The sequence below is a fragment of the Diceros bicornis genome, chromosome 39 (assembly GCF_020826845.1).
Source record: "Diceros bicornis minor isolate mBicDic1 chromosome 39, mDicBic1.mat.cur, whole genome shotgun sequence".
Classification (NCBI taxonomy): domain Eukaryota; kingdom Metazoa; phylum Chordata; class Mammalia; order Perissodactyla; family Rhinocerotidae; genus Diceros; species Diceros bicornis.
In genome coordinates this window covers 18,813,640-18,833,555 of record NC_080778.1, presented here as the reverse complement: position 1 = coordinate 18,833,555, position 19,916 = coordinate 18,813,640, and the positions used below count along the sequence as shown (strand labels likewise).

The 19,916-nt window shown below is 46.3% G+C and overlaps 1 protein-coding gene across 2 annotated transcripts; it reads right to left on the bottom strand.

Annotated features, from left to right (window-relative positions):
- Window positions 1–281: 281 nt before the first annotated feature.
- Window positions 282–18,762, bottom strand: LOC131399701 (UL16-binding protein 3-like). 2 transcript variants are annotated; one of them, XM_058534159.1, is made up of 5 exons: window positions 18,466–18,762; window positions 8,837–9,100; window positions 8,322–8,597; window positions 7,384–7,516; window positions 282–6,171 (listed from the first exon to the last, which is right to left on the bottom strand). In XM_058534159.1, exons 1-5 carry the CDS (start codon window positions 18,716–18,718, stop codon window positions 6,096–6,098), a joined length of 1,002 nt encoding a protein of 333 aa, XP_058390142.1. In that variant the 5' UTR covers window positions 18,719–18,762; the 3' UTR covers window positions 282–6,095. The 2 variants fall into 2 exon arrangements, 1 of the variants encoding a protein (XP_058390142.1); XR_009217186.1 differs by lacking the exons at window positions 282–6,171; window positions 7,384–7,516; window positions 8,322–8,597; window positions 8,837–9,100 and adding an exon at window positions 17,678–17,784 and having other exon boundaries at window positions 18,466–18,530.
- Between the last annotated feature and the right edge of the window lie 1,154 nt (window positions 18,763–19,916).

The following is a 19,916-nucleotide window of genomic DNA, read 5'->3' as shown; positions in this document are numbered from 1 at the left end:
ATTTATCCTTGCCCTGACCAGTGTAGTGTGAAAAGGTGACATCCATGTCATTTAGCTGGGCACCGTCCAGTGTGGGGTGAAAATGTGACATTTGATCATTTATCTGGGCACTGTCCAGTGTGGAGTGAAAAGATGATGTCTGGTAGTTTAGCTGGGCACTATCCAGTGTCATTTGAAAAGGAGACTTCGACTCATTTTGCTGGGCACTGTCAAGTGTGGTGTGAAAAGTTGATCTTGGATCATTTAGCTTGGCACTGTCCTATGCATTGTGAAAAGGTGAAATCCAGGTCATTTCACTGGGCACTGTCCTGTGCAGTGTGAAAAGGTGATATCTGGGTCATTAAGCTGGGCCCTGTACAGTGTGGTGTGAAATGGTGATGTCCGGGTCATTGACCTTGGCACTGTGGAATGCAGTGGAGAAGGATGACTTCCAGGTCATTTCACTGGGCACTGTCCAGTGTGGTGTGAAAAGGTGATTTTTGGGTCATTTAGCTGTGCTCTGTATAGTGTGGTGTGAAAAGGTGACATTAGAGTGAAGAAGTTGGGAGTTTTCCAGTGCAGTGTGAAAAGGTAACATCCAGATCATTTATCTTGGCGCCGTCCAGTGCAGTGTGAAAAAGTGATGTTCAGGTCATTTAGGGGGGGCATTGTCCACTGCGGTGTGAAAAGGTGACATCCAAGTCATTTAGCTGGGCACGGTCCATTGTGGAGTGAAAATGTTACATCCAGGTCATTTAGCTGGGAACAGTCCAGTGCAGTTTTACAAGATGACATCTGGGTCCTTTAGCTGGGAACTGTCCAGTTTGGTGTGATAAGGAGACATCTGGATCATTTAGCCAGGCACTGTCCAGTGCAGTTTGAAAAGGTGATGTCCTTTTCAAACAGTCCTTGGAACTGTCCTGTGCAGTATGAAAAGATGACGTCCAAGTCATTTGGCCAGGCACTGTCCAGTGTGGTGTGAAAAGGTGGCATCTGGTTAATTAGCTGGGCACTGTCCAGAAAGTGTGAAAAGATAATGTCCGGGTCATTTAGTGGGGACTGTCAAGTGCAATGTGAAAAGGTCACGCCCAGGTCATTTAGCTGAGCCCCATCCCAGGCAGTGATAAAGAGTGATGTCTTGGTCATTTAACTGGCCACTATTCATTGCAGTGTGAAAAGGGGACCTTGGTCATTTTTCTGGGTAGTGTCCAGTGTGGTGTGAAAAGGTGACATCTGTGTCATTAAGCCTGGCACTGTTTAGTGCAGCATGTTAAGGTGACATCTTGGTTATTCACCTGGGCACTGTCCAGGGTGGTATGAAAAGATAACATCATGGTCATTTTCTTGGCACGATGAAATGCAGTGTGAAAATGTGACATCCAGGTCATTTATCCAGGCACTGTCCATTACGCAGTGAAAAGGTGACAGCGGGTCACGTAGCTGGGCACTGTCCAGTGTGGTGTGAAATGGTGACATCTGGGTCATTTCGCCTGACTTTCTCCAGTGCAGTGTGAAAAGATGACGTCAAGCTCATTTAATTGGACATTTTCCAGTGCTGTGTGAAAAGGTGACATTTGCGTCATTTAGCAAGGCACTGTCCACTGTGATGTGAAACGGTGACATCAGGTAAATTTGCTGGGCACTGTACAGTGCAGTGTGAAAAGGTGATATACAGGTCCTTTAGCTGGGCACTGTCCAGTGTGGTGTGAATAGGTTATCTCAGGTGATTTAGATTAAAACTTTCCAGTGTAGTATGAAACAGTTATGTCATGGTCCGTAGATGTCCACTGGCTAGTACAGTGTAAAAATGTACCCTCAGGTCATTTACCTGGGCACTATACAGTGTCATGGGAAATGGGGACATCATTAAGTTGGGCACTGTCCAGTGTTCTGTGAAAAAGTGACCTTGGGTCATTTTGCTGGGCACCGTCCAGTGTAGTGTGAAAAGGTGAGCTTGGGGCACTTAGATGCGCACTGTAGAGTGCAGTGTGAAAAGGAGACATCCGAGTCATTTATGTGTTCACTGTCCACTATGGTGTGAAAAGATGATCTTGGGTCATTTAGCTGGGGACTGTACAACGTGGTGTTCAAAGATGACGTCAGGGTCATTAAGTTGGGAACTGTCCAGTACAGTGTGAAAAGGCGATGTCTGGGTCATTTAGCTGGGCACTTTCCGGTGTGGTGTGAAAAGGTGACGTCCAAATCATTTAGCTGGGCACTGATCAGTGTGGAATGAAGAGGTAAAGTCTGAGTCATGTAGCGGGGCAGTGTCCAGTGCGTTGTGAAGTGGTGATGTCCAGGTCTTTTAGTTGGGCACTGTCCTGTGCCTTGTGAAAAGGTGACCTCGGGTCATTTAGTTGGGATCTATACAGTGTGGTGAGAATAGGTGATATCAAGGTCATTAAGTTGGGAACTGTTCACTGCAGTGTGAAAAGGTGACATCTGGGTCACTTAGAGTATCAAGTGATCTGTGAAAAGGTGACACCTGGGTTACATAGCCAGGCACTGACCAGTGCGATGGGAAAAGGTAACATCCACGTCATTTAACTTGGCACTGTCCAGTGCAGTGTGAAAAAGTGATGTTTGGGTCATTTAGCAGGGCATTCTCCAGTGCAAGGTGAAAGGGTTACATCCAGGTCATTTGGCTGGGCACTGTCTAGTGTGGAGTGAAAATGTGACATCTGATTCATTTAGCTAGACAATGTCCAGGGCAGTGTGAAAAGGTGACATCTGGGCCACTTAGCTGGGTACTGTCCAGTGCTGTGTGAAAAGGTAACATCCAGGTAATTTATCTTGACACTATCCTGTGCAGTGTGAAAAAGTGATGTTCAGGTCATTTAGTGGGGCACTGTCCAGTGCAGTGTTAAAAGGTGACATCTGGGTCATTTAGCTGGGCCCTGTCCCTCGCAGTGATATAGGGTGATGTCTGGGTCATTTAACGGGGCACTACTCAGTGTGGTGTGAAAAGGTAACATCCAGGTTATTTAGCGGGGCACTGTCCAGTGTGGTGTGAATAGGTGACATCGGGTCCTTTAGCTGGCACTGTTTAGTGCAGTGTGAAAAGGTAACATCTGGATCATTTAGCTAGGAACTCTCCAGAGCGGTGTGAAAAGGTGAAGTTTCGGTCGTATACCTTGGCACTGTTTAGTGTGGTGTGAAAATGTGACATCTGGATCATTTAGCTGGGTTCTGTTTAGGGTACTGAGAACTGGTGACGTCTGGGTCATTTAGCTGGGCACTATCCAGTGCTCTGCAAAAAGGTGACATCCATGTGATTTAGCTTTGCACTGTGCAGTTCAGTGAGAAAAGGTTACATCCGGGTCATTTGATGGGGCACTGTCAGTGCAGTGTGAAAAGGTGACATCGATTCTTTTAGCTGGGTATTGTCCAGTGCAGTGTGAAAAGGTGACATCAGGGTCATTTAGCTTGGCACTGTCCAGCGTGATGTAAAAAGGTGGCATCCAGGTCAATTTTCTGGGCAATGTCCAGTGTGGTGTGAAAAGGTCATGTCCAGGTCATTTAGTTGGCAGTGTTCAGTACAGTGAGAAAAGGTTACATCTGGGTCATTTAACTGGGCACTGTCCAGTGCAGTGTGAAAAGGTGACATCGGGTCATTTAGCTGGGCACTGTCCCTTGCAGTCTTAAACGGTGATGTCTGGGTTATGTAGTTGGTGACTGCACAGTGCAGTGTGAAATGGTGATGTCTGGGTCACTTAGCAGGGCACCATCCAGTGTGGTGTGATAGGTGATGTCCACGTCATTTAGCCGGCACTGTCCAGTGGGGTGTGAAATTGTGATGTCTGGGTCATTTATTTGGGTAACGTCCAATGTGGTGTGAAATGGTGATGTCCAGGTCATTTGATGGGGCACTGTCCAGTGTGGTGTGAAAACGTGACATAGGGTCATTTATCTGGGCGCCGTCCAGTGTGGTGTGAAAAAGTGACATCCAGGTCATTTTGCTAGATGCAGTCCAGTGCAGTGTTAAAGGTTGACATCCAGGTAATTTAGCTGGGCTCTGTCCAGTGCAGTGTGAAAGGTGACATCCTGGTTATTGTCTTCTATGGTGTGAAAAAATAACCTCCATTCATTTAGCTGCACTATACTGTGTGGTTTAAAAAGGTGACATCAGGGTCATTAAATTTGGCACTGTCAAGTATGGTGTGAAAAGGTGAAATTTGGGTCACTTAGCTGGGCACTCACTAGTGTAGTGTGAAAAGGTGACGTCCAGCACTTTTAGTCTGGCAGTGTCCAGTGCACTGTGGAAAGGTGACTTGGGTTATTTACCTTGGCACTGTCCAGTGCAATGTAAAAGTTGAAGTCTGGGTTGTTTAGTCAGGCACTGTCCAGTGTGGTTTCAAAAGGTGATATCTGAGTCATTTAGCTGGACACTGTCCAGTGTGTTGTGAATAGGTGACATCGGGTCACTTAGCTGAGTACTGTCCAGTGCAGTGTGAAAAGGTGACGTCCGGGTCAAACAGCTGGGCATAGTCCAGTGTGATGTGAAAAGTGACATCTGGGTCATTAAGCTGGTTACTTTTTGGGCAGTGAGAAAGGGTGACATCTGGGTCATTTACCTGAGCACTTCCAGTGCGGTGTGAAAGGGTGACGACTGGGTCATTTATCGGGGCACTGTCCATTGCAGTGTGAAAAGATGATGTCTGGGTCATTAAATCTAGGCACTGTCTAGTGTGGTGTTCAAAGGTGACATTGGTCATATATCTGGGCACTGTACAGTGTGGTGTGGGAAGATGACATCATGGTCATTTAGCTTGGCACTGTCTGGTACCATCTGAAAAGGTGACATCCGGATCATTTAGCAGGGCACTGTCCAATGTAGTGTGATAGGTGACATCTGGTCCTTTATCTGGGCACTCTCTAGTGCATTGTTAAAAGGTGACATCCTTGTCATTTACCTGGGTACTGTCTAGTGAAGTGAGAAAACTTTACGTCCAGGTCCTTTAGATGGGCACTGTCCAGTTCAGTGTGAAAAAGTGACTTCGGGTCTTTTGCTGGGCACTGTCCAGTGCAGTGTAAAAAGGTGACATCTGCATCACTTGGGCACTGTCTAGTGCGGTGTGAAAAGGTAATTGCCAGGTCATTTATCTTGGCACTGTCCAGTGCAGTTTGAAAATGTAAAGTCTGAGTCATTTAGCTGGGCACTGTAAGGTGCAGTGGGTAAAGATGATGTCCTGGTCATTTATATGGGCACTGTCCAGTGCCTTGTGAAAAGGGGACACTGGGTCATGTATCTGGGCACTCTACAATGTGGTGTGAAAAGGTGACGTTTGGGTCATATTGCTTGGCACTCTTCAGGGCAGTGAGAAAAGGTGATGTCGTGTCATTTAGCTGTGCACTATTCAGTGCAGTGTGAAAAGGTGACCTCAGGTCATTGAGCTGGGCACAGTCCAGTTTGGTGTGAAAAGTGACATCTGGGTCATTTAGCTGGGCACTGTTCATGGCAGTGAGAAAGGGTGATGTCCAGGTCATTTACCTGAGCACTCTACTGTGTAGTGTGGAAAGGTGATATTGGATCATTTGGCTGTGCACTGTCCAGTGTGATGTTCAAAAATGACATCCAGGTCACTTAGCTCGACACTCTCCAGTGCAGTGTGCAAAGGAGATATCTAGGTCATTTAACCTGGCACTCGCCAGTTCAGAGTGAAAAGGTTATATCCAGGTCATTTTTCTTGGCACTGTCCAGTGCAGTGTCAAAAGGTGACGTCAGGGTCATTAAGCTGGGCACAGTCCCATGCGGTGTGAAAATGTGACCTTTGGGTCATTTAGCTGGGCACTATCGAGTGCAGTGTGAGAGGGTGATGTCCAGGTCATTTACCTGGGCGCTTTCCAGTGTGGTGTAAAAAGGTGACCTTGGGTCACCTAGCTGAGCACTGTCTAGTACAGTGTGAAAAGGTGACATCTGGGTCATTTAGCCTGGCACTGTCCAATGTGGTGTGAATAGGTGACATCGGGTCACTTAGCTGGGTATTTTCCAGTGCAGTGTGAAAAGGTGACATCTGGGTCATATAGCTGGGCACTCTCCAGTGTGGTGTGAAAAGTGACATCCAGGTCATTTAGCTGGGCACCGTTCATGGCAGTGAGAAGCAGTGGTGTCTGGTTCATTTACCTGGGCACTCTCCAGCTGGATGTGAAAAGATGAAGTCCAGGTCATTTACCTGGGCACTGTCCAGTTCACTGTGAAAAGGGTCAGTGGGTCAGTTCTCCTGGGTCAGCTTCCCAGTCACTCCCCATCTTTAGTCCCTCCCTCAATGAGAGTCATGTGTTTCCCCCCATCTGTCACCCCCTCTCTGGTTTCACCACCTTGTCCCAACCTCTTGCTCCCTTTACCACATGACAGGCAGCTCCAGGCCCTGACCCACCATTTACGCTGAGGACTAGAGTGAGTAATGAATGAATCTGCTCCCTGTACTCAGGTCCTGATTCTCCCTCTGATGGGGGTGCCTAAAGGACCTGGTGGGAGCTCTGATGGAAGAGAAGGGCCTGTATCCTGATACCCGTAGCCTTGGGGAGGGTTACAGGCAAACATCCTTCTTTTCCTTCACTCCCAGTTTCTTAACTTGCAGCACACATAGCCCTCAATGTAATGGTCTCTGCCCCTACTCAGTCCATTCCTGGTCCTGCTCTGCTGTGACCATCAACTGCAGTCTAGTCCCAGCTATCTCCTAATTGACCTCTCCTCCAGGGAGCAGTTACTCAGTGGCTCAGGATGTGGGGTCTGCAGGAGGATGGCTGCCAGGTGCATGCAACAGGCTGAGACAGAATTCTCCTCGTTCCATGGAGAACTGGCCTCCTCTTAATCTCACATACACAGTCTCTACTGTTCGCCTTCTGCCTTACCTGCTGTGACCCAAGGCACTTTCTGTGAGAACGCACCCCTGAACTCTAGCCTTTTGAGTTGAGTTTGCAAGGCCTTCCCACCCCTCCTCCTGGGATTAGACCCAGGCCCCTCTCCTCTTAGCCTCTTGGATGAGTCCCGTTCCCCTCAACACAGCCTGTGGAGCCACCATGGGCTCTCCCCCAAAGCGAGTCCTGCCCATGACTTGTGTGCTCCACACCACCTCCCACTGGGCCCAAATAGACTCTCCCAAAGAGAGGATCTGGTCTGAGTCAGACCTGACTTTGCTAAACCCCTTTAGTATCAACAGGCCCTAAGCCTTGTGGGCCCCTCCCCTTTCCCACTGGTCTTACCAGTGAGGAGATATCAGAACCCAGGTCTGAACTTGTCCAACTTATTGCTGTCAAGGGCCATGAGGTCTTATTAACCAGGTCTCATTTCCATGATAAGAAAGTTCAGTGAAGGAGCAAAAGGTGAGTGGGAATTCACCATTCCCTATCCTCACTCCAGGCTATATGTCCCTCTCTTCCCTCTCAATCTGCTCTCAGTACCTAGTAATATAATGGACTGAGCCTAGGATGTCAAGGATAGTAAAGCAGGTGAGTGTCACCAGGAGGATCCAGGCGATGGGCATGATGGCTGGGGGCCTGGATTGGGCTGTAGCTGGGGCTGAGGTTGGTGATGCTGAAATGGAAAAAGAAAAGTGAAAGACCTTGTCCAGACCCAAGATCTCCTCTGTGGAGACTCCTTCTCAGCTCCTGCTGCCCCAGATAATCCTATAATGCAGACATTTTCTACCCCTCTACTTGTGGCAGCCACTGTGACAGGCTGTGAGGGAGGAAGAGAGAAAGGAGAAGGGCCCTGTCCCCAAGGGGCTCATACAGCTAATGGAAGAACAAAGGTTACAATGTAACCAATACTCCTGCTGTGACAGAAGAGGAGGTGACACCTGAGGATGGTGGTAGAGAAGTTCTCTCAGGAGCTGACATTTGAGGTGATATTGAAGCATTTCCAGAAATAGACCAGGTGAGATGAAAAAGAAAAATGAGGCTAAGAAGAGCAAACAGTAAGAAGAAAAGTTCTGGAAACAGAATGATGCCCTCATGTTTGGGGTCAGCCAGAAACCCACGGTGAGTGGACCAGAGGGATGTGCAGTGAGGAAGAGATGTCAGGAGGTGAGAAGGGAAAGGAAGGATAGTAGAAGCTACCTATGGCCATTGTTCTCCCAAGAAGAACTCACCGTGGATGGATCACCGTTTCACTCACACACACACACACACACACACACACACACACACACACACACACACACACACAAGGATAGTAGAAGCTACCTATGGCCATTGTTCTCCCAAGAAGAACTCACCGTGGATGGATCACCGTTTCACTCACACACACACACACACACACACACACACACACACACACGGTGGGGCAGGCTGCTCTCATCTCCAGAGAGCTACCACTCCCTCCTTCTCCTCTCAGGTACCTGTTGTCTCCTGCGTTTTCAACTGGGGGACGGAGAAATTTTCAAGCCATCTCCTGCAGTCTCCCATCGAGATCTTTCTGAAGAACTCAGTCACGTCCCTGTCACTCTCCCACATGTCTCTCATCCGTCTGCCTCCAGGTTGAAGCACCGTCCAGGTTCCATTCTCCGAGCCAAAGAGGAGGAACATCTGTCCATGGAAGCCGAACTGCCAGGATGCACTCGTGTGTCCATGGGCTTTACACTGACACATCATCCTGCCCTGCAGGGGGAGAGGATCTGCCACAGCCCCCAAGGGAAAGAGGTCAGCCTCTAGTCTTGACAAATCCTTTGTCCTCTCTCATTGTCTACCCCGTCTGGGCCCCTCTGTATCTGCCCTGATCTCTCCTCTGAGACCTGCCCTTTCTGCTTGGCTACTTGTGAAGGACCACCCTCCTTTTTTTTTTTTTTACATGAGTACAATAAATGCAGCTAACCCCACAACCTGCTCCGTCCTGCACCTGGACTTTCTAACTTACCCCTGTCCATGTATTTCTCCAGTTCAATGTCAGGGAGCTGCTGTCTGAGCAAGTCCCCCACGTCTCTCAGCGTTTCCATCTGTTCTTGCCAGACCCTCGTGTCATTCACCTCCTCTCCCAGGAGACTCAAGGATTTGACCTCATCGCTGCCACAGTCATAGGAAAGAAAAGTCTTTCTATCTACCTGGCCTTGAACCTCACACCATGGTTGTCCAGGTCTGGGCTCAGGAATGATGGTTAAGTCATAGCAAAACGAGCAAGCATCTGAGAAGGAAAAACGCAGGTGAGGGTTGTGGTTGGGAGATAAGGACCCTTAGGCACTCCCCACCCCCATATCTGTGACAGGGAGAGAATCTCTGAAGGGTTTGGTCCCTCCCCCTTACCCATTAAAGGTCAGAGTCCCTTCCTTGCTGGAGGAGTTCCAGGAGGTGTCTGTCTGGCAGGAAACTGCCCCCTTGTTTCCCCTCCATCCTACCCCAGGTTCTGGGGGCCATGTGTGGAAGTTTTCGCTGGACTGTATCCTCAGGCAAGGGCATAAGGTGTCAGTTGGTAGAGAGGTGATTAAGGACAGTTCCCATTTGGGAAGGTGTTGGAGGCCCTGGGTGCATGGGGACAGGGTGAGGCGGGCAGTGAAAGGGTGTGAGCTGGGGTGGAGGAGCAGGGGCTCCCGAGGGCCAGTGGCTGGGGCTGCATGTGCGGTGATCTGCTGGCCAGGTGCCCTGGGACTCTCCCGGGGGCGAGCGGTGGGCAAGATGGAGGGTGTGTGGGGACAGTTGTGTGAGCAAAGGAGGGTAGGCAGCGTCTGGGGGTCACGTCCCTGTGGGAATGCCCCCTGTCCTGACCACACCTCGGTTGCCAGGGGCTCGGGCTCCCACTTCCCGAGGGGTGGGCGAGCTGGGCACTGGGGGCTTCAGCAGCCTTTCCTGCTGCACCCTCTCTCCCTCTCCTGCCCTCCCCCCTCCCATTCTCCTACATTTCTTATTCACCAAAGTCACCTCTTTCAGAGCCCTCTTTTGCCCCGAGGACGACCAGCACACCTCTTCCCTGAGGTAGCGTTTCCCATGTTACAAATGTGGAAATTCAATGAAAGAGGAAGAAGCTAGCACAGGCAAAGCAGCCAGAATTTCATCCAGATTCCTGATTCCTGTTTCTGGAAGTGTGATCTATATAGTCCACACCCACTAAAATAGCTTCAGGAAGCAACCCTACCCACCCTGGGGTCTCGCGTGAGTCTGGGGACCAGGAGCTTGCAAGGTGAGCCACGAATGCCCAGATGCCCACAGAGGCCCATCCTCCTCCCACCTGGCCATCCTGCTGGGTCTCTAATGCCAGCCTTCTGCCTTCCTCCCATTCTCCCAGTCACTTGCCTACCTCACCTGTGTTGGGGCTGCCAGGCTCTTCCTGGTTGTCTCCTCCCAAGGATGAAACCCAGACCCCTGTCCCCTAGCCCTATGCATGGGAGTCTCTTCCCACACACAGATCACCTGGTGTTATGAGAGGTTTTGGGATTTGATTGGAGACGTAAAAGACACTTTTTACTCTAAACAAATGGACTGAAGGTATATTTTATTATATAGAGGATAGTAAAGGCGACAGTCTGTAAACAGATCTAAATAGGTCTAGTATTAAGAGGGAAAAAACATCAGCCCGACTGGAAAGGGAAAACACCCACATTGGCTGAAGAGAAATGACACAAATCAACTGGAAAGAGAAACACCAGGTTGACCGAAAAGAGAACACATCAAATCAATTACTTCATATCAAATCAATTACTTCACATCAAATCAATTACTCACAACATCCACGCCCCACTGCCGGGAGAGCCCTGTCAATCGACACGGCTGGGCAAGGATCACACGTCCTGGGCAAGGCGTCCCTTCTACAGGTGGAACTCTCACCGGGTCTGTTTTTAGCAGTTTTTATACCATTAGTAATTTTTAGAGTAAGCAATTATAGAGTTTGCAGAGCAAGCATTTAGTGTTCCCATGTACAAAATGGTTATCAGTGGTGTACGTGCACTGAGCACCCTGGCTAACGTCCCAGCCCAGTAGTTGTGTACGTGCATTGTTCTCTTTGGTTATCGTCCCAGCCCGGCACAGATGGCCAGTCCATCTCGTGTTATGACGCTCTAAGAGCCTTGAAATGTTATAACTTGCAACTCCCTTTGTGAGAGAAGGGCCAGTTCCCACCACGCAGAAAGCAGCTTTTATATTTTTTTTTGTGCTGGTGGCTGTAGGTCAATGGAGCGGCCAAACATGGCTGTACTAATGTCAAGACATATTTGGCCGTGGCCGTCTCTATTAACCATAAGACACTATATGTACAGACAATGAACTTTGTATATAAGTACATAAGGCACATCTAAGAATTTAAAATCTAATGACTACAATAATTATAAAATTATCTCGCAATAAAGGACCCAAACCCCAAGGTAACCAATAACCCCTTAGAATATGAAATGTTATTAACTTGATCTTGTAAATCATGTATAGTATCAAAGATAACATTAGATAAGGTAACACTTAGGCCTAACAAACTAGCCTGTAGAAGTCTAGATCAGCCCCCATCACGGAGGGTAGCAGGAGGCAGGGTAATAGAGAAATTATCTGATATTGTGAAGTTGTTTCTTGTTTTTGAGACCAAATTTTTTGGCCATTTATAGTCTAGGTTATAGGTCCCACTGGTGTAGAGCAGTTGGTCTAGTAGTGTCGGGTCAAAGGTTGTCCTACGGAGACATTAGTTGTTGTGTAGGTCTTTAGTAGACATGAAAGTGTAGCACAGCATAGCGAACATAGCAGGAATATCTATTCACGTAAAGAAACAGAATTTTTAGGAACATGATATAACTGTTTATTTCTTGGATATATGAGTGTTGTAGTGGGCCCTTGGGCCACTATTTTTGCAGCACGGGGAGCTGCACTGGGTGGATGTGTCACCCACACTTTTGTTCTAGGTTTTTATCTATCTGTAGACCCAAATCTTTGTATTTTTCTTTTAGTTAATTTACTTGGAGGTTGTCTTTGTGACACATTTGAAGTCAGGAGGGGAAGCACCAATAATTGTCCCATTTGTTCCCCAGACTCTACAGTTAGTACTGTGTCACTATTATTATATAATATAAATTTTATTTTTTTTTGGTAATCTGGATCAATGACTCTTCTTAGTACATTAATATCTTTTGTTGCCAGTCTAGAGCGTCTTTTTAACAAACCAAAGGTATTTTTGGGAAATTGTACTCTTATCTCAGTTGGGACTATAGACTGCCTCTTAGGGGGCAATTGAATAGAATGAACAGTAGATAAATCTAATCCAGCCACTTCGGCCGTGGCACGAAAAGGCGGTTTAGCAGACTGTCAGGGGCCAATAGGTTAAGGTCATAAGCTCATGGGTGGCGGTTGCCACTTTTGTAATCTTTGCTGGTAACAACCTTGACAGAGGAGTCTCATTAGGGCCTAGTGGCCTGTTATTTAACATATTTAGAGCAGTACTTAGATGGTTGTGTCACCCCTTTAATGAGCCATGACCAAGTCTTTTTAATTGTTGTTTAAGTAATCTATTTATTTGTTTTATGAGGTCTGCAGCTTGGGGGTAATAAGGTATATGATAAATCTATTTTATATAATTTTCTTTGGTATAGGTTTGAATCAACTTACCTGTAAAGTGGGAACCGTTGTCACTCTGAATTTGCCTTGGTGTTTTATAATATAACTTAATTGTATCTAATAATTTTATGGCACTTTGTTGAGTGGCCACTTTAGCTGGTATAGCCAATAAATAACTAGAATATGTATCAACAGTAGTGTAGGCATAAGTATATCTACAAGAATTTGGCAATGGTCTAATAAAATCTATTTGCCAGGTATGGGCGGGAAATAATTTCTTTTGGATATGACCTTGGTAGGGGTGTGGAACTCCCCATTTATTCAACTGTTGGCATAACTGACATTGTTGTACTGTAGTGGCAATATCATCATGGGTGACAAGGATTTTCCTTTGTTGTGCCCACCTGTATGAAGCTTGTTCTCCCAAGTGTCCACTCTTTTTGTGGACCCATTGTGTTAAGCCTGGGTTGTGTGTTGTATGAATCTGTACTAGTTGATCAGCATGAGAATTATGTTTTTGTTTTGTAGAAATTAAAGAACTGTGAGCATCAACATGAAATATAGTAACAATTGTGTTTTGACACCATAACCATATGTCTTTTTATAATTTTTTTCTATATTTTTTTATCATTAATTTTTTAATTATGTTTTTTTTATTGTGGCATCTACGTTGTCAAACTTTGTGCCACAGCCCACGAATTAGTATATATATGACATTGTTGCCCCTGTTCTTGTTGAAGTGTCTGATATATCGCATAGAGTTTAGCATATTGGCTATTCATATTATCTCCGGTGGTGACAATTATTTCTTGGGTGGATGGGTTATAGGCAACTGTTTTCTATTTTTGTGAGCTCGATATCATTTTGGCAGAATCATCTGTAAACCAGGTATGTTTTTGTTGTTCTTTAGTCAATTGATCATATGAGACACCCCATTTAATAGGAGATTTTGTTATATCAGTCTTAGGTGACACAGTTGGCTCACTGTTATATTGAGACACTTGTTTATGTAATAGAGACAACCCCTTTGGGCCAGGTTTGGCCCGGTCTTGAATATATCATTTTTATTTGATGATATTAAATTTTTGTGTATGTCTAATTTTATGAGTAACAGGCGTGCTATGAATCTATTGTATGATGGGTATTTGGGGTCGCATAATTATCTCATGTCCTAGGGTAAGGCTTTTTGAGTCTATTAGAGCCCAATAGTAGGCTAACAACTGTTTTTTAAAAGGACTATATCTTTCACTGGAACAGGGAAGTTTGTGACTCCAAAATCCCAGAGGATAACGTCGGGCACCTTGTTTTTGTCATAAACTCTAGCTGGCATATTGATCAATGACATCTACTTGTAACTCAATGGGTCCCGGTTTAATTGGCCATAGATCTAAAGTAGTCTGAATAGTATGTTTGGCTGTTTTAAAAGCTTTTTTTTTGTTTCATTCCCCATACAAATTTATATTTTTTCTTGGTAACTTTATGTAAAGGTGTAAGGAGCTGACTTAAATGTGGAATATGTGCCCTCCAAAATCTAAATAATCTAATAAATTTTTGTGCTTCCTTTTTGTTACGAGGCGTTGTAAAATCTAATATCTTTTGTCTAGCTTTAGGTAAAATTTTTTGTTTTTTATTATTTTAAAGTATTTCTAAAAATTTAACATTTGAACTTGGGCCCTGAATTTTAGCTGGATTAGTTTTTCATCCATCCTCCTCAAGTGTGTCTATTACTTTTTCTAACTGTTGTTGTATTTTTTTTTTATTTTTTTTGGATCATAATATCATCTATATAATGTATTATTTGGACATCATCAGAAGTAGGTAGCTTTGCCAAGGTTTCAGCAACCTGTCGATGGCAGATAGTGGGATTATGCACACATCCCTGAGGAAGTCTAGTAAAGGTATATTGTTGTCCCAGCCACGTGAAAGCAAACTGTTTTTGGACACTTTTAGGTATAGGTATGGTGAAAAAGGCATTAGCCAAGTCTATGACTGCATACCAAGTGCCTGGATAACATTGTACTTTTTTTATAAGAGTAATCAAATCAGGGACGGCCGCTTGAATAGCCAGAGTCACTTTGTTTAGCTCTTTATAATCTACAGTTATTCTCCATGTCCCATCATCTTTTTTAACAGGCCAGATAGGATTATTTTAGGCTGTAGTTACTCTGTGAAGGACTTTTATAGCCAAATAATCTTCTATGGTCTCAGATATTTTTTGTTGTCCTCTAGGGATGTGATACTGTCTTTGACCATTTGTGTGGCAGGTGGAATTTTTACTTTATGATGTAAACATCTCACAATTATAGCATTAATATGAAAAGACAAAGTTCTAATAGCAAATTGGTATTGTCCATCAGCCAAATTTAATGTCAATCTTTTTAGAATATTAATCTCAATTATATATTTTGGTATTGGCACAATTATAACTAGATATATGCGCCGGGGTAGTTGCCCAATTTGTATAGAAAGATTATTGGTAACTGCCTGGATTTTTTTTCCTCCCAATCCAGTTATCAGAATTGATGTACTTTGAAACTTAATTGGATTTCTATAGATAAGGGTGGCCTCTGCCCCTGTATCTACAAGTGCCTTCACACTAGTTGTAGATCTATTCTTTTAAAATATTTTAATTGGTATATGTGGTCTAATATCTTTTTTTATAGTGGCACTAATCGATATAGAGGTTTGGCCTTCCCCTCAATCATGTAAGTCAGCAAAAAGAGGATCTGAGGGAGGAGGCGGTGTACTAGGTGTAGTAGGCACTGGGTTGGAAGCATTTTTTATATTGTCCCTTCTATTTACTTGTTTTATATTCCGCCCTTTTTTTTTTATATAGTTTTTATAATTTTTTAGTGTCAACTCTATCAATCTGGTCTTTAGGTACTCCTGCCTGGAGTAGGGCCAAAAACATATCACCTCGAGTCATTTTATCTTTTTTAAAGAATGTTTTTCTTTTTTCTCTTCTTGGAGAGTTTTTAGTTGTCTGCCAGTCTCCAAAGTCTGCTAGTTGTATAATCTTATCTGTAAGTGTTGATATAGGGTTTTTAGTTTCATTCATGAGAAAGGTTGTAATTATTTGTTTGTATGCCGGAGGTGTAGTTTTTATCAACTTGTTTCGCATCTGGACACTTAAAGTCATTTTATTTAAAGCTTTATTACACCCCAGAAACACAGCCCGTTTTATGGTTTCTTCTCTCATCTTTTGGACACAATCTTTTAAAGTATACCATGGTCTATTAGTATTTGGCCACATATCATCTGTGGGGTATTTATCCTGAGCTCCTTTTATTGTAAGAGCCAATAAAGTTGTACTATTAGTGTCTTGTCTATGATTATTTGGGGAGTGAGCATTTATGTTTTAATCTTTGAAAGCTCCCCGTATTATTGGATCATTGGACAAAATTATAAATTTAAAAGCATCTCCTGCATCTAGATTAATTTCTGTAGCGCCCATATCATATAGGCGAACAAGCCAGGTTATAATGGCTTTTCTAGGCTTTTGTGTAGCCCGGGCTAAAATATCAGAAATTTTTTGTTGGTTAAAATCTCTAATCATATCTTTCCTTATAGAATGATTACCATCTATTTCCATCTGCCGACGGCGAAGAGGACGTGCCTCTGTGTGTTTGGGTGGTTTTTCCTCTTCCTCATAATTAGTTTTAGAATCATTATCCCAGATATCACCATCCCATGTGTCTGGGTCCCACTTAGGACCGGCCAATACTATGGCCATATGAACTTTGCGTTCATTTATCTTTCCTCTCCTCTTTCTATATTTATATTTGGCAACTCTTATAGCAGCCTTTTTTGTTATAGCTTGGTAGTTATGAGCCTGATCTCCCAGTGCAAGATATTGACATCGAATCATAGCCAAGCGAGACTGTAAATCTAAATTTTTTTTTTTGAGAGTGCCTTCTCTTTCTGTATCTTATCCCTATCTTTTATAGCCCGGCGATAAGCAGTCAACAAACATCAACCTCGCCGTGTCAAAAAAGAAACATCATCTTTTGTTTTCCTTTTTACTGTCTGTAAAGCTTTGGTCACATCCAACGGTTCAAATCGTCGCAGATAAGCATCCCAAGCTTCACATAACCCTGACCTACGAGCCCACTCCCCAGCCAGAGTGTAAAAGGGAGGGTCCTCCCATCTTGGAATTTTTTTTACCTTGACTTTAGTCAACTGTAAATCTGAAGTTTTTTTTCTCTAAGAGTGCCTTCTCTGTCTGTATCTTATCTCTAGCTTTTATAGCCCGGTAGCCCGGTGATATTTTGTTTTCAAGAGTGCCTTCTCTGTCTGTATTTTATCTTTATCTTTTATAGCCCGGCGATATTTTGTTTTTAAGAGTGCCTTCTCTGTCTGTATCTTATCCCTATCTTCTATAGCCCGGCGATAAGCAGTCAACAAACATCAACCTCGCCGTGTCAAAAAAGAAACATCATCCCCACCCATTGCTGGTCCAGCTCCAGCTGTGAGCATCAACAGCAGTTCAGTCTCACCTATTTCTCAAGTCACCTCTGCTCCAGGGAGGGGCCAATCAGTGACTCAGGATCTGGGGTCTGCAGGAGGCTGGCTGCCAGGCGCATGCAATAGGCTGAGCCAGAATTCTCCTTCTTCCTTGGAGAACCGGCCTCCTCTTAACCTCACCTACATAGACTCTACTGTTCACCTTCTGCCTCACCAGCTGGGACCTAAGGCACTTTGTGTGAGAATGCAGCCTTGAACTCTAGCCTTTTGACATGAGTCTGCAAGGCCTTCCCAGCTCTCTTCCTGGGATTAGACCCAGGCCCCTCTCTTCTTAGCCCCTGGATGAGTCCTCTTCTCCTTGACACCCCACATGGAGCCACCATGTGGCTCTCCCCCAAATGTGAGTCCTGCCCACGACTTGTGTCTGCTGTCCCCACACGACCCCCACTGGGCCCAAGTAGACTCTTCCAAACAGGGATTTGGGTCTGAGTCAGGCCTGACTTTCCTAAACCCCTTTAGCATCTACAGGCCCTAAGCCTTGGTGTGGGCCCCTCCCCTTTCCCTCTGGCCTCACCAGTGAGAAGACATCAGAACCCAGGGCTAAGCTTGTCCAAGTTATTGCTGTGGAGCCACATGAGGTCTTAGTTTCCTGGTTGCATTTCCATGATGAGAAAGGTCAGTGAGGGGCAGGGGTTGGGCTGAGAATTCACCTTTCCCTGCCCTCACACCAGGTTCTCTGCGCTCAGTACCTGTGACCATAAAGGACTCAGCCTAGGATGCCAAGGAGAAGAGAGCAGAGGAGTGTCACTGGGAGGATCCAGGTGATGGGAGTGATGGCTGTGGCCCTGGATTGGACTGTATCTGGGGCCGCGGTTGGTGATGCTGAAATGGAAATAGAAGAGTGAGAGCCTTTGTCCTGACCCCAAACGTGAGGGGCCTCAGCTCCTGCTGCCCCACATATCTATAATGCAGACATTTTCTACCCTTCTACTGGAGGTGGCTGCTGTGACAGGCCCTGAGGTAGGAAGGGAGAGAGGAGATAGGCCCTCTCCTGAAGGGGCTCATCCAGTGAATGGGGAAAGCAAGAGCTAAAATATAAACAATCACTCTTGCTGTGACAGAAGGGGAGGTGACACCTGAGGATGGTGGTAGCGTCGTCCTCTCAGGAGCTGACATTTGAGGTGATACTGAAGCATTTCCAGAAATAGATCAGGTGAGATGACAAAGAAAAGTGAGGCTAAGAAGAGCGAACAGTAAGAAGAAAAGTTCTGGAAAGAGAATCATGCTCTCATGTTTGGGGTCAGGCAGAATCCACGGTGAGTGGACCAGAGGGATGTGCAGTGAGGAAGAGACGTCAGGAGGTGAGAAGGGAAAGGAAGGACATTAGTAGCTACCTATGGCCATTATTCTACCAAGAAGAACTCACCACGGATGGATCACTCTTTCAAACACACAGGCACGTGTGCACGCGCACACACACACACAGACACACACACACAGAAGGTGGGGCAGGCTGCTCTAATCTCCAGAGAGCTACCACTCCCTCCTTCTCCTCTCAGGTACCTGTTGTCTCCTGCGTTTTCAACCAGTGGACCAAGAAATTTTCAAGCCATCTCCTGCAGTCTCCCGTCGAGATCTTTCTGAAGAACTCAGTCATGTCCCTGTCACTCTCCCACATGTCTCTCATCCGTCTGCCTCCAGGTTGAAGCACTGTCCAGGTTCCATTCTCCGAGCCAAAGAGGAGGAACATCTGTCCATGGAAGCCGAACTGCCAGGATGCGCTCGTGCGTCCATGGGCTTTACACTGACACATCATCCTGCCCTACATGGGGAGAGCATCTGCCACCCACCCATGGGAAAGAGGTCATCCTCTGTTCTGGATAAATCCTTTGCCCCCCACCATCCCATTGTCCAGCCCCTCTGGGCCCCTTTGTATCTATCCTGTTGTCTCCTCCCCTGCCTGCCCTTTCTGCTGGGCTACTTGGAAATGACCAACATCCATTCTTTCATTTGACATGAGTACCATCAAGGCCTCTTACCCCACAACCTGCTCTGTCCTGCACTTGGACTTTCTCACTTAGCCCTGTCTGTGTATTTCTTTGGTTTAATGTCTGGAAGTTGCTGTCTGAGCAAGCCCCCCACGTCTCTCAGCGTTTCCACCTGTTCTTGCCAGGCCCTCGTGCCATTCACCTCCTCTCCCAGGACACTCAAGGATTTCACCTCGTCTCTCCCACAGTCATAGGAAAGAAAAGTCTTTTCATCTACCTGGCCTTGAACCTCACACCATGGTTGTCCAGGTCTGGGCTTAGGAATGATAGTGAAGTCATAGCAAAGAGAGCCAGCATCTGTGAAGGAGAAACACAGGTGAGCATTGGGGTTGGGAAAAAATGACCTCTAGGCTGCCCTCACCCCCATCTCTGCCACAGCAAGAGACTCTCTGAAGGGCTGGGCTGCAGAGCCAACACTGCCCCTGCCAGGAGTTCAAGGCTAGTGCACCTCGCTTGCTGGAGGAGGAAGGGAAAAAGGTGTCTGCCTGGCAAGAAGCCATGCCCCTGCCTCCCATCCCTCCTACTCCAGATTCTGGCTGCCAGGTGTGGAGAATTTTGCCAGTGTGTGCTCAGGTAGGTGGATAAGATATCAGTTGGTTGAGAGGTGATTAGAGACAGCTCCCATTTGGGAAGGTGTTGGAGGCCCTGGGGAGCATGGGGTCGGGGTGAGGCGGGCAGTGAAAGGATGTGAGCTGTGGTGAAGGAGCAGGGACTCCCGAGGGACAGCGGCTGGCTGCACGTGTGTGCATGCATGCGTGCGTGCGTGCCTGCGGTGAAGCTCCTGCGGGGGAGAGGTGGGCAGGATGGAGGGTGTGTGGGGACAGTGGCGCGAGCAGCGGAGGAGAGGCTGCGTCTGGGTTCAAGCCCCTGCGGGGACGCCCCGTGTCCTGGCCACGGCTCGGGTGCTAGGGTCCCGGGCTCCCACTTCCCGGGGCGCGTTCGGGCTGGCCACTGGGGGCTTCAGCA

Bases quoted from the DNA above. Each gene is read 5' to 3' on its own strand.
- LOC131399701 (XM_058534159.1), bottom strand. From the start codon at position 18,718: ATGATGTGTCAGTGTAAAGCCCATGGACGCACGAGCGCATCCTGGCAG. The intron at 9,101-18,465 runs GTACCTGAGAGG...TTTCCTTCTCAG, and splicing joins GAAAACGCAGGAGACAACAG to ATGCTTGCTCGTTTTGCTAT. The intron at 7,517-8,321 runs GTACCTGAGAGG...TTTCCATTTCAG, and splicing joins GAAAACGCAGGAGACAACAG to CATCACCAACCTCAGCCCCA.